This window comes from Pteropus vampyrus, unplaced genomic scaffold (genome assembly GCF_000151845.1).
Source record: "Pteropus vampyrus isolate Shadow unplaced genomic scaffold, Pvam_2.0 Scaffold303, whole genome shotgun sequence".
NCBI lineage: Eukaryota > Metazoa > Chordata > Mammalia > Chiroptera > Pteropodidae > Pteropus > Pteropus vampyrus.
In genome coordinates, this window is record NW_011889084.1 from 1,935,870 (window position 1) to 1,952,489 (window position 16,620).

Sequence of the window (16,620 nt, forward strand, 5' to 3'; positions counted from 1 at the left end):
ATTACAAATGTCTGTCCACTTAGTATAAAAAAGACTAGCATTTAATTCAAGTCCCAGAAAGAGAGATTGAGGCAGAAAAAAATATTTGAAGAAAAAAATGACAAATTTCCCAAATTTAGTGAGACATAAAGTTACAGATCTAAGCAGCTCAGGATCACTACAGTGAAAATGACATCATCTTCAAAGTGCTGAGAACCAAATATAAAGAGGAAAATCAGAGGGTGGGAAAGAAGGGTAGCAGGGAGAGTGAGGGAAGGGGAGAGAGAGAGAGAGAGCACAAGCATGAGCACGCGTGCTCCGGAGACCTGAAGAGGGTCCTAACTGAGTCTTCATCTGACTAATGACCAGTGCATGTGAGTGACGAAAGCACCCGAGGCCACAGAAAGACCATCAGGAAGGAGCAGGTGGGACAATCCCTGAGACTGACCACACAGGCCAGGAGTAGTACCACCAGCCTGGTGGGAAGACCTGCCAACACACTAGACATCAAGAATTCTCAAAAGGGCATTGCCTTGGTAGTGGGGTGAAATTAGCCCAAGATTCAATGCTATTCTGTACCCACCTGACGAAGATAAAATACAGCCCCCAAAGGATCAAATTGTTTCTAAGTAACTTACTCTTATCCCAGAACTAAGCTCAATAATATTTATAAGACTACACATCCAGGACTCCATCACTCAACAACCTAAAACATTTACAACGTCTGGAATCCAATAAAAAATTACCAGGCGTGCAAATATGAACCATAATAAAGAATCGATAGAAATACATCTAGAATTGACACTAGAGTCAAAGACTTTGCAATAGCTTTTATAAATATACTTCATATGCTCAGGAAGGTAGGGGAAAGAATAAGCATAAGAAAAAGACATGGAAGACAAAGAGAAAAGAACCAATATAGATCACCAGGGATAGAAATTATGTCAGATGGAAAATATGGGTGGGAGTAATGTCTGAGTATAGAAAGAAGACTGATGAACTTGAACCAATAGCAAAAGCAACTGCCCAAAATGAGAAACAGAGAAAAAAGTCTGGAAAAAAGACAAGAAAATAAGTTGAGCCAGGAGACAACATATGTAAGTAATTGGAGTTCAGAGGGGGAGGAGAAAGGAATAGAAGGGAACTTCCTACAGACTATGAGAAAACACTAGCAGCTTGTATGTCTGATCAAGGAAATGTATCTAGAACATATAAAGACCACAACCAACAGTAAGACAGACAATGGTAAAACGATGGTAAAACGATAGTAAAGGATTTGAGCATTCACAGGACGAGACAGCCAGTGAGTCATTAATTAGTCATTAAGAAAAGGGACATTAAAACCACAATGAGATACCACTACCCATCCACTCACCAGGATGGCTGAAGTGAAAGAGACGGATCATACCAAATGTTGGCAAAGATGAAGAACCATACTCGTGTGGATTATGAGATAAATTAGTTACTTACATGGAGCACTTATTTTTTTGTAAAAACGACTTAAAGACAAATTGGTTATTCAGACTTGGGTATGCGGCAGACTTTTCTCAAAAATGAAAAAAGCGAGCCTGCCACTTTAAGGAAAATAGTAACTGACTATTCTTGCTAAGGATAGAATTTAAGTTTTCAAACAAAAGTTAGAATTTCAGAAACCTTATGTATTGGGCACCATGAGCTGGACATCTTCCTAATACTTAAAGGCTTTTCTGACAAGATCAGTGGTGATATCAGCAAATGAGATTTTTTAATATGTATAATGAAATGTACATTTGCATAACTCAGTGAACCAATATTTTCCAAACGACCAAACGATGTTACAAAATCACGTATGTCTAAAAGATCCAAGATAGCCAATGGGTTTAATGCAGCAGAGTACAAAAAGTACACCGGTAGGATTTCAGATTCCTCACTGCAACTAACTTATGAAATAGCACTTGTTGGTGTAAAATCAAAAAAGATCTACAAATATCTGAGAAGGCTATGATATACCCCTCTCATCCTCACCTACATGTTGGTGTGAGGTTGGATTTTCTTTATATATTTCAGCTAAAACAACCTATTTTACTGAATTAAATGCAGAAGCAGAAATTGAGAATCCAGCTGTCTCCTATTAAGTTAGACATTAAAGAGATTTGCAAAAATGTAAAACAATGCTATTTTTCTCACTAAACTTCTTTGTTTTGGAAAATAGTTGTTTTTAATGAAAATGTTATTTATGTTAAGATACAATGGGTTATTTTATTTTTAAGTAAATTAACAAATATTTTTCTAATTTATTAGTTTTATTTCTAATATAGTAAATATTGGTAGATATAATCCACATAAATAGAGTCCTCAATTGCTTTCCTAGCGCAAAGGGGTCCTGAGACCAAAATGTTTGAGAATTGCCCTGTTAATTGAATTATCGAAAACCTTCCACAGAGAAAGTTCCAGGACCAGGTAGGTTCACTTACGTATTATTCTTTCAAACAGTTAAGCAATGACATCAATCTTATATAAACTCTTTTAGACAATTGTAGGAGGTGGGCACACTTCTCAGTGTGTTTTATAAGGCTAAAATAACCCTGATACGAACCATGAAAAAGACACTACAAAAAAGAAAAGAGAGAAAAGTTTGGTAGTTTCTTAGAAAGTTAAACATACACTCACCATATGACCCAGCAATTCCGTGCCCAGGTGCCTACCCACGTGTTAGCAATCTAAGGGGTGATCGGGCAGGATGTCTGCACCTTTCAAATGGTTTGGAAAAATACTCATTTAATGTATAAAATAGAAATGGAAAAACGTTTATAGAGAATGAATAAATAAATGTGGCAAGATGTTAAAAACTGGTGAATCTGGTAATAGGTATAGTTGGGTTCTATTATTCTTGTAACTTTTCAGTTTGAAAGTATTTCAAAATAAAAAAAAATAAAAAATCAAAAACAAAAACAGGAGAGGCGCCTCCTCCACAGTGAGTTGCAACAACTGTGATCTGAGGGCGGGGCTGCTGTAGAAGGGTCCCCCCCTGGGAAGCAGAGCCATCTATTATCCTGAACCTCACCATCTGGAACTCCTCCATCTGCAGGTAGTGCTCCACCAGGAAGCCATAGACATCCCCTATGCGAATGGTGTTGTCCAGGTCTGGCTCCTCCAGAAGCAGCTCACACTGCTTGACTGACTCCTTGGGGTCCTCGCTGTATGTCCTGCCGAGAGAATAAACAGCCTGAGTCTGAACCCAGGACACGGGCTGGGTGTCAAAGGTCAGAGCATGCCCTTTGCCCCAAGCAGGACCTCTTGGGAACTGCAGGATGAAACTTTGGCGAAGGTAATTCCTGTGAATTAAATTCATTCATTAATGAGTTAGTTCATAAATTCACTCCTTCGTTTAACAAAAACTTACTGACTGCTCACAGTGCCAGTACTCTTCCAGAGCGAAGGTTTGTCAGTCCTAGTCCCTGCCCAGGAAACAGTCTAGAGGGGGACAGAGTGAAGCAGAAGGGGACGTGGGGGCCTGAGACGGTAAGGCAGGGGGTCAGCATGAACAAAGACCAACACGGTGACATGTTTAGGGTGTGGCAGAGCAGCAAGCGGTGTGTTATCGGAGTAGGACCAGGAGGGCCTCCCGAGCCTGCGCAGAGCAGGACTTAGTCCAGAGCCCGTGGCTGGAGCCTCGAGAGGCTCAGGTTCCCAATTCAAGAGGATCAGCTTGCCTGTTTCTGCTGAGCCCTGGCTTGGCCACTCCAGGCAGACTGCCCTCTGGCCTTCATGAGTCCCTCTCTTCCCCTCCCTCCATCACACCCTGCCCTGTGGCTACATGGTCCTTGCCTCCCAATCTCCCTTCTCCCTCCTGCAGCCCAGGCTCAGCAGATATTCCATATCTTACACATCTGAATGGAGAGTGCCCTTTAAAGAGCCTCACTTTGCACAAGTGTTCAAACTATGTTTGGAACTCTTCTTTCGAAAGCCTGTTCTCAGATAAGAAAAATGCTTTCATTGGTTTAGGCAGAAGCTGAGCTGCTGCCTACAGAGTGGGCTCTTGGAAAAGCTGGATGAGTTGCCAAGAGATAAAAACTGGTGTCACGGACAAATTTAGATTTGTGGCCTCTGCTAAAAACAGAGAAAATGTGCTGCCCGAGCCTCCTACCCACAGGCCCCCAAGCCACCTCCGTAGAGATGGGCATGTGTTTGGTCACCACAGTCCCCACCACCCCCAGTACAATGGCTCCTTCACTTGGACCCACCCTGCTTGGCCCTGTACATAGCTAAGCAGGTTCCAGGCCCCACTCAGACACACTCTCTCCTGACCCAGATCTGCCATCACCCCTGCTCACACCCCATCACCCGATTTCTCTCTCAATGTTTGTTTTTAGAACAATCTTCCCAAGAGCGTGCCCAGGTTCTGAGGGGACCTCCAAGAGGAGCTCAGGCATGAATGAAGCAATAGCAACGCCCCTCGTGTGCCTGTCTAATCATCCAGGGAGCTCCTTTGAAGAATGTTCGTTGGAAATGGAAACTGGGTCTGGTCCCTGGCAGGGTAGGGGAGCTGGAGAGCCAGGAGGTGCAAGCAGGGCCCTGGGGAGCTCCACGAGGCCCCCCACCCTGGGGGGCTAGAGGCGCAGTGCACCTCGCCTCCCGCCTTCCTGTGGGAACGCACCTGCGGGCCTGGATAAATCGCTTCACCAGCGTCATCTTGCTCTGCAGCTGAGCCAGCTTGGTCTCCTGGTCCAGGGGGCTCTTGGCTTTGGCCTTGGACAGGCACTTGTAGGCCTCAGTCAGAGCCCCATGGGCCTTGTCGTAGTTCTGGTATTCATCGATCTCCACCTGTGTGAATGAAACTCTCAGGACCAGAAAGCCCACAACCTGCCCCGAGGCCCCCAGAACTGCAAAGAGGGGCTCTACCTGGGCACAGGCATCGTAAAAGCCAGCCAGCAGGTCCAGGGCCCGCCCCTTGGTGTAGAAGCTAATGATGTTCTTCATGGTCTCCGGCTCCTTCCGCCAGTCCAGGGACTGCAGGTAGTTGGCGGCCATGATGTAGATTTCCTTTTGCCTCGAGACACCCGCGAAGAACACTATTTTCTCCGTGTCCCCAGACTTGAGCAGAGCCCTCATGGCCTAGACAGAGAAGGAGCCAGGACCAGGCTAGAAGCTCATAGAGTGAGAAGCTCACTGCCCTGCTGCAGCAGACACCACCTGCTGGTCCAGGAGCAAGTTCAGGACTCTGCCCTTCAGAGCCTGGGCTGGGAAAGGTCACCCCTGCTGGGTTAAACTCAGGACAAATGGAAAATCATTGCTGCGGGCACATGTTCCTGCAGGCGGTGCAAGAGACTGTACCGGCCCGCTCACCTTGAGCTTGTTCCCGGCCTGCGTGTACTTCTTGGTGGCCAGATGGTAGTTGCCCTGGCGCATGCAGCAGTTGGCGATCTGTTCCAGCAGCTCACGCCGCGACTCTTCGGACAGGTCCGTGCAGTCCTTGGACACAGTCATCTTTTCGGCCATCTCCTCGGTGATGGTCATGTTCTGCTCCAGGCAAAGCTGTAGGGCTTCCTGATACTGGGAATGCATCACAGACACCGAGATGGGCAGTTACTCTCCCACCTGCCGCCTAAGAGGAAGCCAGGCTCAGGGGTGCCACGTGACTTTCTCTCATGCTATGAACATTGTGGAATGCAATGAAGGAAATCTGGAGCTCAAAAGAATCTTATGCTTGTTGTGGGAGGAAAAGGAAAACAAAGAAATTTCCTTCTATAATTCTTTTCAAATTTTTTAATTGAGGGTTTTAATTAATTTTCTTTAAAAATTTTAAGAAAAAAATTATATTCTTCACTTAAGAATATGTCTTGGGAAAAAAAAAGAATTATGTCTTAGAGACGATTCCATCTCAGTATAGAAGGAGCTGTACTTTCTTTTTGACAGCTGCCCAGTACTCCACTGTACTGAGAACCACAGCTTATTTAACTCATCCTGCTGACAAACATGGAGGTGCTTGTCTTGCTGGTACAGCCCTTTGCCACTCTGATGTGTATAAATGTGTTGTTAGGACGAATTCTGAGGACAAGAAGTACTGGGTCTAGGGAGATATAACTTTACTTGCGACAGGCTGTTTCCACCCACAGCCTGAGTTTATCTATTTCCCACGACAATCTAGAGGGTTTCCTAACTTTTTCACCTTTGCGAGCCTAATTCACGAAAAATGGAATCTCCTTGAGTCTAGATCTGTATTTCTCTTATTATGAGTGAGACTGAGAATCTAACTTTCAGGAACCATCCATGTTTCCTTTTAAAAATAAACCGTCCATATTATTTGTTCTTTCCTTTTGAGTCTTTGGTAACTTTCTTACTAGATTATAGGAACTCTGTACATATTCAGAAAATTAGCTTTTCGGGATATATATTTTTTCCATGTTATTATTTATCTTTGCTTTGTTTATGGTGTTTTTTCCATGTGCTATTTTCAAAGCTGTATTTGGTTGAATTGATCAGTCTTTCCCACTATGGCTTTCAGGTTTAAATTAAAATGCCTTCTGTCATTTAAGACTGCACAGTAAGTAAGATACACTATGGCTTCTGGTAGAACTACTGCTGTTTTATTGATATGCTTAAATCTTCGACCCATCAGGAATTTACCTGGACATAGGAGATGAGTAAGATTTAACGTTTTTTCCCCCAGTGGCTACCTGGTTGTCATCAACCCCAACGATTCATCTTCTCTCCACTGTTGTGAACGCTCCTGCATCACATGCTAAATGTGCAGACATATATGGTTCTACTCCTGGATTTTCTAATATTTTCCACTGATCTGTAGGCCCAATCAAGCGCCAGGCCCCCATTATTCTACTTTTGATATACTTTATGATCTGAGAGATTTAATCACCTCTTGTTAGTCTTCTTTTCCAGATTTTTCCTGGCTATTCTGGTTTGTCTGGTTTTCACTGTGAAACTCTAGAATACACTTATCTAGCTGAAGAAAGCTCTGTGGTGTTTTTCCTGGGGTCAGATGAAGTCTGAGACTGACTGCTTTAGGGAGGATCAGATGTACATCTGTTGGGTCTTTCTAACCAAAAACATGGTGGGTGCCTTTTCATTTGTTCAAGAATTCTTGTATCACTCAGTAACAAAGGACAGAACTGCATAGTTCTGGCTGCAGGAAGAAAGATCTTTCCACTTAGATAGGCTGATTTTTATGATTAACAATTTTCTATATCTCCATTTAGTTTCTATCAAGGGGACTTGTTCTACTTTAAAAACAATTAGTGCGCATACCTATGAGAATGACTACTGTCAAAAACTAGAAAATAACAAGTGATGGTGAAGATATGGAGAAATTGGGACCCTGTGCATAGTTGGTAGAAATGTAAAATGGTACAGCCACTGTGGAAAACAGTATGGCAGTTCCTCAAAAAATTAAAAGGGAGTTATCATATGATTTGGCAATTCTATTTCTGGGTAAATACCAAAAGAATTGAAAGAAAGGTCTTGAAGAGATATTTATATACTGATGTTCATAACAACATTATTGACAATAGACCAATGGTGGAAATAACCCACGTGTCCATCTATGGATGAACTGATAGACAAAATGTGGTCTATACATACAATGGAATATTATTTAGTCTTAAATAGGAAGGAAATTCTGCAATATGCCACAATATGGATGAACCTCGAGGATATAATGCTCAATGAAATAAGCCTGTCGCAAAAGGACAAAAACTGGATGATTCCACTTATATGACACCCTAGAGCAGTCAAATTCATAGAGACAGAAAGTAGAATGAAGGGCACTGGGGCTGGGGGAGACGGAAGGGGAGTTGTTATTTAATGGAGACAGTTTCAGTTTGGCAAGATTAGTTTGGAGGTTAGTTGCATGACAATGTGAACGTAGTTAATGCTACTGAACTGTACACTTAAAAAACAGCTAAGAGGGTAAATTTTAAATTTCATGTTATGTGTACTTTACCACACACAAACAAGATGAGCGAAACTCCCTAGTTAGAATTTGAAGACACTGGCGAAATGGGCAGTGAGTCCACACTCGGGTCGGCTGTGACGAGGTGAGCTTGTCCTCAGCCGCTTCACCTCAGGCAGGCCAGAGCCACAGCCTTCCTCATGAAATTGTAATCAGGAGAGACAGTAAAGCTGCGTTCATTGCGTTTGTGGAAACAGTGACCCCGCCGACCCAATACCTTCTTGGCAGCCAGTAGCAGCTCCACCGCCTTCTCATACTGACTGTGCTCAAGGAAGAAGTCCGAGCAGCGGGCTAGGAGGGCAGGGTCTGACTTCTCGTCCAGGTCTTCTGCGATGAGCTGCAGGGCCACAAACTGTTGGGTGGCAAAGGCCAGCTCCAGGGCCTTGGAGAAGTGGCCGGCCTGTGGACAGCAGGGGAACTCTGAGCGGCTACCCGAGCCCCAGGTTCCAAGACCACTTGAGTGGTCCCCTTGCACACAGGTAAGTCTCCCTTGTGCTGTGCCCCCTCAGGTCCACGGCAGGGCCAGCCCCTTACCTTGTGGTACAGCATGACCGCCCTGTCCATCTGTTTGCCCTTCTCCTCATAGTAGCGTGCCGCCTCGATCATGTCCTCGGGGGAGCTCAGCAAGGCCAAGTTCATGAGCTGGTCATCCAGGCTGTTCTCCTGAGGGGAGGAGGGGGTTCCTGCTGGGTCTGTGAACAGTGCCATGGGGGGCCCACCTCCCTCGTGTGACATGCACTGATCCATACTATCGTGGTTTCCAGCAAGTGTCATAATGTCTTATTAGGTTCGTGTACCAGAATTTTCAGAGGCTTCCTTCTTTTCCTGTTATACAGAACATTATAGGAACTATCTGATGTGAGGGCTTTCCACATTTTGGATTTTTCCAGAGGTGAGGGGCTGGGCTGGAACATTTTTATGGATGTAGAACGTCCAACAGTTTCCTGTGAAGGGCCGGCTCTTTACGAGGCCATAAGCAATGAGCCAGCCTCAGTGTGCGCTCAGGAGCCCTGGATACTAGGTATCATCGCACTGACAACTCTGTGGTTTACAAACACCATCAGAGAGGAGACGGGGAAGGAGGGGTAGAGATGCATGCGGCAGGCAGAGTGGTAGAAACAGTCCCAGGTGTGGGATGTGACGCGCATGATAGAATTCTCTAACTTTTCTGTTTGGAAATCTCAATGGAATGTGGGAAACGGTAATGAAACACCATTTTCCACCAATGGGTTTAGCCATCAGAGGCTGCGGGCCCCCATCCACTGTCCCGTGAGTGGTGTGTGCAGCCCCGTACCTTGCACAGACGGATGGCGTTGTTGAAGGCCTGAGCCCGTGTGTAGAAGTGCACTGCCTGTCTCACCTCCTCCTGGCTCTCATACTGCCGGGCCAGGTGGTAGGATGCAGCCCAGTTTCCAGTCTCATTGGCTATTTCAGCAGCCTAGAAAGATACCAGAGAGACCTCGGGGACTCTGGCTCTGGCTCATTTCCCCCGTCCCACCCCTCACAGCCCCGCCCCCCATAGGCCTGACTCCTGGAATGTACCTTACCTTCTGAATGTTGCCCTGGAAGCAATGAATGCGGACTAGGGAGAAGTAGTCCTGTGCCAGCTCGTAGTAGCGCAGTGCGGCATCCATCTCTGCCTGGCTCTCCAGGTACTGGGCCCACCACCTCCATAGGGTCCTGCGAATAACCCGAAGTTCTCCCTCAGGTCCCCACTCCTGCTGGAAATGAGCCCCCAGGTCCCAAACGACACCCTCGTAGTGCACTTCCCATGACCAGCAGCCAGGAGACATGGAAGCTAGATGGATAAGAGTGAGGTCTCCGGGGTCTGAAGGAACTTCATTCAGAGGAAGAGCCCCTGCCTGGCACCCCGAGGACCCACTCTGAAGGACTGAAAGGATGCTTCACACTCTCACACGTGAAGCTTTGGAAAGAGGCTTCCCAAGCAGCCACAGGTCCCTGGCCCCCCATATGCAATCCCAGCCTCCGCCTGCCACAGCCCCTTGCCTAGGGGGGACACTCACTTGTCCTTCATCTTATTGACATACAGCTCTAGGGACTGCAGGTCCTCTGAGAGCATCCTGGGCACCTCGAAGCGGTGAGTGTCTGACTTCTCGTAGCTGCGAGAGAAGAGAAAGAGCAGCTGGTTTCCACCGTCTCAGTCCCGGTGTTGACCGCGTGGAAACAGGCCAGCGCCTCGCTCCCCCGCCCGTAGCTCTGCGGCCCATGGACCCACTGTTGGGAGGTACTGGGGCTTCTGTATTGCTATGGGCCTGCCCTGGAGAGGGCTCAGCTGTGGCTGGGCCCCTGGAAGCCACCATTAGCACTGCCATACGTGGCACCACACCAGATTTGGGCTGCGGCAACACTAGCAGCTGATCCCAGGCCTCAGAGAAGACTTGCCTTAACATGCCCAACATCTGGAGCCAGGCCAGGTGGAGTGGTGGCCCCATAAATGAGGTTCTCCTACAGCAACAACTCAAGTTCCCCTTGAAAGCCTCCCACTGAGGAAGTCACCACCTGCTCCTCCGTCTAGAATCTTCCTCTGAAAACCTCAATGGCTACCTCACTGGGCAGGAGAAAAAAGCAAGAGGCGACCAGGGCCCATCCCAAAGCAAATCCGGAGGGGCCCCTGCTCACTAGCTGAGGGCTAGACTGCAGTTGGTGCTGGCCTCCAGGTGCTTGGCGTAGTTGTAGTAGGTGGTGCGCAGGTGGACACGGTCATGGAGTTCAGCGACTTCTATGGCTTTTTGCCACTGACCGGAGGCCTGGTAGAGCTTGTTGAGTAGGTCATAGCGCTTGCATTTCTTGTACAGCTGCTCGGCCTCCTCCTGAAGAAGCAAGTACACACATGAGCCCAGTCACCGCTCTGGCTACCGCGGGTGCCGCACGTGCCATCAACCAGCCCGTGACAAAGATGCATAACACACTGAGGACATATGGACATTTCAGGACATGTTTGGAGATGTACAAGATGAATGCCACATGCCAGTGTGGCAACCCCATCCCTAGAAAGAGCTGACTCCACTCAGGCCTGTGTCTAGTGGGAATGTCCCTGTGTGCCACGAGGGAGGAGACCCCGCCTGATGCAGCGCCCTCAGAGCGACCTGCTCTCACCCCTACAGACCAGGGGCCGAGGGCTGTGCTCAGGTGTGCTCGGATCCTCCCTGTGGCAGACATGTGGGTGACTCTTGCCCTCCTCTCAGAGGGTCTATCCCCCACAGCCCCCATGTGGCCTTGGGTCATCTGAGCTATGCTCGCCCTGCCCACCAACTCGGCCTCTGCCTCCCATGTTCTATCAGCCTCTTTGGACCTCCTGGGGTACAAGGGTCAATAAGCTCCATAAATGTGCAGTGGACAGGCAGGTGATCCCACACAGGTGAGACTGGCCTTACACCCCTTTTTGACTTAAGTTGGTTCAAGAGGGTTTGTGTTCCCTGAAACTGACTGGCCCAGATAGGCACGCACCACGCCCTCTCTTCCGAGGTTGGCCAAGCAGGACTTCCCGCTCCCCACCCCAGCCTGCCTCCCCGAGAAAGCCAGTAGTGGCCTTACCACCATGGCTAACGCCTCTGCCCCAGAGCCCAGCTGGCCAAGCAGTGAGGAGCTCCCTCTCAGCAGGAGGCCCTTCCATCCGCTTTCTGACTCACCAGCATGCCCAGCTGTATGGCCAGCATGGCCACGCGGGCCTCCATCTCTGGCTCCTGCTCAGCCTCCCGCAGTGCTCGGGCTCCACGCGCGTGGCCCATGTTGCCCAGGCACACCTTGGCTACGTCCAGCCGCTGGGTCTTCACACACACGCGCGCCATGTTCTCCCACACGGTTTCACTGTGGCAGAGGACATTGCAGCTCTGTCAGCTTCCAGCCCCTCAACCTCAGGCCCCACCAAGACCATTGCCAGACAGTGCAGGTGACCTAGGCAGACGCCTGTGGTCACCAAAGAGGAGGACGTGTGGGAGCTTAATGGCTCTACCCATAGAGCAACACGGCAAGCCAGAGACCACGTCATCTTCCAGAAGAAAACACACATGTCCCCTGGGTCCCATGCCTGGTGTTCTGCCTCTCATGGCCCCTGCTCCTAAGGAGCCCTGGTTCCCTCCCATAGCCCCAGGCTTCCAGTTGACCATGGACAGGTCCCATTAAGAGAGAGAAGAGCCTTCTGTGCAGATTGACAACTGGCCATGTCTCTTTCTTGCCTCAGTAGGTACATCTGCCCAGCAAACACTGGCAGGTCAAGGACAGCCCCTCTTGTCCCAGTGCTAGGTGGAGGCGAAGGTCCAGGGGCCTGAGGAGCATGCTGAGGAATGGGAAGGAAGAGCTGCCTCTGCAGGTCCCCAGGACTCCTGTGCTCCTCGTCCACCCCCGAGAGCCCCTCAGTGTCACCAAGGCACGTGGCCCCTCAGTGTCACCAAGGCACGTGGCTGCCACAGTGTCACCAGGGGACATGGCTGGGTGCACCCAGTCTTACAAAGAGGCGCACTTGTAAGGTTTCTGGAGTGTTCTCTCCCCCTGACACTGACCTAGATTTGTGTTCCTTGCAACTGAATGGCCCACTGTGCTCCTGCCCCACCCCTTCGGCAGGTCTCAGGCTAAGTGTGAGCCTGGAAATGATCTCAGACCCTGAACGGCCACCTCCACAAAACTCAAGTGTCCTTGAAGGGGCTGCCTGAGAGAATGCTCTCTAATCCCTCCTCTGGGCCGTCCCCAGGCCCATCGGCCCTGGCACTGCTTGTCCTGAGCTCAGACCCAGGCCTTTCCCAAACAAACATCTCAGTGTGAGCTCCACGCATGAAGGCAAAGCGAGCTCACTGCATCATCTGCCATTTACCAAATAGACTTCTTCCTATCATAAAACCTGCAGCCCATGCACATGCGTACATGCTTATACATATGTGTCCCTGGGCACACATGTACATATATGCACCCTGACATACAGGCAACAGGTATGGACAAGCACACACTCACACACAGAAGACCCCCGGGTCCTTCTTCTTGCATTCCTGGCTGCTCCCCTGGGCCCAGCTTCAGCCAAGGCAGCCACTGGAGCAGGTAGGCTGGGGCCGCTGCTCCCCACCTGGCCTCAGCGGAGCAGTGCAAGAGGCTCCGCTCACTGGCTCAAGACCAGCCTCCTCTCAGAGGCTCAGCGAAGGTCCTGGTGAGGGAGGGAGTGCTCCAGGCACATGCAGTGCTGCAGGCATTTCCTGATGGCCTTGCCTGAGGATGGATGAGGGAAGGTGACATTTTCTGAGAGGACGGAGCTGGCGGGGCCCAGGCGCCCTGTGATCCACAGTTGAGTTCAGAGTGTGGGGGACCTGGGGTGACTCTGGGATAAATGGGTGCCCTCATTTCAGGTTTCCCAGCACAGATGGAATCAGAGTGAACAGAAACGGGAAGCACCAGGACCGAGGCCAGGCGTTTGCCCAGTGGGATGGAATCACTGTGGTGTCTGTGGTCCAAATGCTACACATCTAGGTGCCCTGTCCCGTAAGCAAATGTGTATTTTTGTATATTTTTGGCTTTATCCAGGTCCTGCTAGAACTTTTTAAAATTCACTACATGTGGCTACTGAGGGACAGACGAAAGCGCAGTGGTGACTGGTATGTTTTAGCAATAACCAGCCCCAGGCGGCCATGGCCTGTATGAGGCAAGCCCTGGTGAAAGAGGCCTGTTGGGGCTCAATCCTCTTTGGTGACTTCACACTGGGACTTCCCACAGCACTGAGCAGCACAGACCAGTAAGTAATTTCTGGGACATGAGCCACTGGTGGGCCTCCCGCTTTGTCAAAGCCACAGGGAGACTCCGGCCCTCTCCCTTGGAATTCGATCATTAACAGGGGCTGAGAGAGCAGAAGCCTTAAAACCCTCCCAGCTCTGGGGTAGCAGCTCTGTCTCCTGCCCTGGGCCAGCAGTGTGGCAGAGGTCTGCAGAGTCAGGCCCCTTCTGCCCCTTATTCAACCATTGCCTTCAGGCAAGAAATCGCCTTCCCTGCACCAAACTCCTTTCCTTATGATAAGCAGAAGATCGAAGCCTGTCTTTCTCTCATCCTCACATGCTGGTTGAAATGCACATGGCAGCACCGTGGGTGTGAAGCCAGTTGCCTAGAAGCACACATCTGTATGCAGCCCAGACGCTGCCCCTGCTGAGGCGGGGGTTCCCTAGAGCCACAAGGGTCTTGGGGGCGGACTCGGACCCGGTGAACAAGGTTCTCCATAATACTACAGGTTCTAGAAATGACAGTGAGCGCACAGAGTCCAAGATCAGATCTGGAATTTCAAAGCAGACACCCTGTTCTCACCCATTTTCTAGTCAATTCTATATAACTTCTCTCTTTCCATGTGCAGAACTGATGGAAAGTCACCACTGCTCCTCGGAGACTTCTCATTCCTTTAAACACATCTCGACACTTTTGAGGCAGGGCCCCAGAGCAGCGGATGGTGGTCTGGGGCTTAGAGTCACCGGGCCTTCCCAGGCCTGTGGTGCAAGGCTCTGGTTAGACATGGGGCCTTTTATTCTCCCTTGCCAAACGATTTCACAGGATTGGAACTCTCTTTAAAATACTCCATGCCAGCAGTGTAAGAGACCAGTGTGAGGGCAAGGACGAGTGCTGGGGATGGCCTCGTCTGTCTCCCCTTCCTCTCCCTTTCCTCTGCCTTGTCTTGAAGGCAGATGGCTGATATCTGCACCCAGTTAAAGTGGAAAGCAACCTGAACAAGCAGAGAAATCTCGGAACCGCATCTCACAACTCTTCCCAGTGGGCAGAGCCGGGCTGTGTGTCTCCCTATGCAGATGGCTTTATGTCTGGCCAGCATCGAGCGCTCTTGCGGGTGGAGGATGGAGGACCAGGCACCTGACTGGGCTTGTCACTTTCTGGGATAAAAGCATTGGGCATACCATGTGGACAAAGTTTTCTGTCCCCCAGATCACTGAAAAGCCTGGCTATTTTCACATCACTCTCTGCCCTGGGAATCAAGTCTCCACCAAATGGGGGCTGGGGAAAAAAGCAGGAGCTGGAAGCATACCCTTGGGCATCCCTGCTGTGCTGAGGCTGCCTGAGTGAATCGCAGTGGGGGCGGGTGCCTTGCCACGCAGCTGAATGCAGAACTGCCCGAGTGTAGAACCAAGGGGCCCCGGCTCTGTCGTCGGCTGGTCTCTGCATCCAGCCAGCAGCACAGTATCAATGCTGTGCACAGCTCCTGTTCTTCTCTCCGTGGGCAGCTTTAGCTCCAGTGTGCACTTCTGGGATTTGTGCATCCCACATAAATTCCAAGAAGTAAACACCGCCTAGTCTCCATCCAAGTCTTGAGAGTTTCCTGTTGTCCAAGCCAGTCTCTGGACAGGACTCACATCTGCACTTCATCAACTCGGAGAGACGCCTATGCAAGAAGCAGATGGGGCAGCTGAGGGGCCAGCCTGAAAATGGCCCCACTTTCTGGAAAGCCCTGTCCTCTGAGAAGTTGCCGGAACCAGCATCAGAGGCCCCTCTTCTCGGGCCTAATCTGTGGAGACCCTGTCAAAGCATGGGTGACCGGAAGATGAACAGCTTCGTGTTCTACTAAGCTGCATACGCGCTGTGGCCAAATCTCTGCTCTAAGATAAACATTCCTGTTTGTCCATGTACGGGAACAGGGGACCCCATGACAGGACCCAAGACCTAGAACGCTGACGGACAGGAAGGGTCCTTCGGGTGGCTCAGGAAGCAGAGCCCCATGGCCTGGCTTCCATTCTCCTATGGGACCCTCACAGTCACAGGATAGACAAATGGACATGGAGGAGGAGTCCTCTGAGGATGGGGTCAGTCCTAACTCAAGTTCAGCTACCAGGTCTGCTGCCTACACCCTCCCCCTCTGCTTTCCATGCTGCCACGAGCCAGAAACTGGGGAAATGGCTGAGGGTACAGGGCCTGATGACCTGAAAGGAGCCCCCCGAGGACTTCGTGGGGGTCCCAAACCCCTCCCTGCCCAGCCTGTGAAGAGAGCTGGATGTTTCTGGCTGTTTCTGGGATAAACAAGCAGATACTCCAGATTCTGAAACCATGTGCTTTTTACCAGAAATTAGCCATTTAAAGAGTACCTAAGATAGTGATTTACATAAATAAGGAGGGGAGCTTATCTAATGGAGACTTGGGAAAACTTTTTTTCAAGGCCTCCATCTACTGCACTGTGGGCTCAGGAACTCAAGAGTGTTTGAACGCCTGGCCCATCTTCTTTAGAAAAGGGGGCCGTGTGGGGGAACAAGGAGGGCGGACAGGAACACCGGACCCTCCTCCACCCAGCTCCAGGTGCCAAGGGAATGGGATCGCAGGGAGAAGAGCAGCTTTTCTCCTGGCAGAAGCTAAGGAAAGAGAGAAAGTGGGAAAAATCCTAAAATAGGTCAAATCCCTCAGGGAACCAATGGAGAGATGTTTCTCAGGACCCATGATTCTCCAAAGAACCCCTGCCTTTCTGGAACATAGGCCTGGTGACATGGGGAACCTCGCCTTGCGAGCTGTACATATAGGCCCCGTACAAACATAGGATTGAAAGCATTGCAGGCCGAGGCTTCTAGGGCTTGCTGGGCCCCTGCCTGGCGTCCACACAGGCTGGGAACTCTCTGGAGCTCTAGAAGCGGGAGGTGAAAGGTAATGGCTGAGGAGACCAGAACCACCTGTGCTCTCACTGAGGTCCTTTCACCCCTACACCTTGGGACAGCACAAGAAGA

The 16,620-nt window shown here is 49.7% G+C and overlaps 1 protein-coding gene across 3 annotated transcripts in view; it reads right to left on the reverse strand.

Moving 5' to 3' along the window:
• IFT140 (intraflagellar transport 140) overlaps window positions 1–16,620 on the reverse strand; it is a 90,866-nt gene that overhangs the window by 4,760 nt on the left and 69,486 nt on the right. For all 3 annotated transcript variants that reach the window (XM_023521453.1, XM_011376841.2, XM_011376840.2), the window contains 11 exons: window positions 11,575–11,752; window positions 10,565–10,755; window positions 9,949–10,044; window positions 9,472–9,604; window positions 9,219–9,362; window positions 8,459–8,587; window positions 8,142–8,324; window positions 5,305–5,511; window positions 4,861–5,073; window positions 4,616–4,782; window positions 3,023–3,164 (listed from right to left, as the gene is read on the reverse strand). In XM_023521453.1, coding sequence (XP_023377221.1) covers window positions 3,023–3,164; window positions 4,616–4,782; window positions 4,861–5,073; window positions 5,305–5,511; window positions 8,142–8,324; window positions 8,459–8,587; window positions 9,219–9,362; window positions 9,472–9,604; window positions 9,949–10,044; window positions 10,565–10,755; window positions 11,575–11,752 — 1,783 coding nt within the window. The remainder of the gene's footprint in view (window positions 1–3,022; window positions 3,165–4,615; window positions 4,783–4,860; window positions 5,074–5,304; window positions 5,512–8,141; window positions 8,325–8,458; window positions 8,588–9,218; window positions 9,363–9,471; window positions 9,605–9,948; window positions 10,045–10,564; window positions 10,756–11,574; window positions 11,753–16,620) is intronic.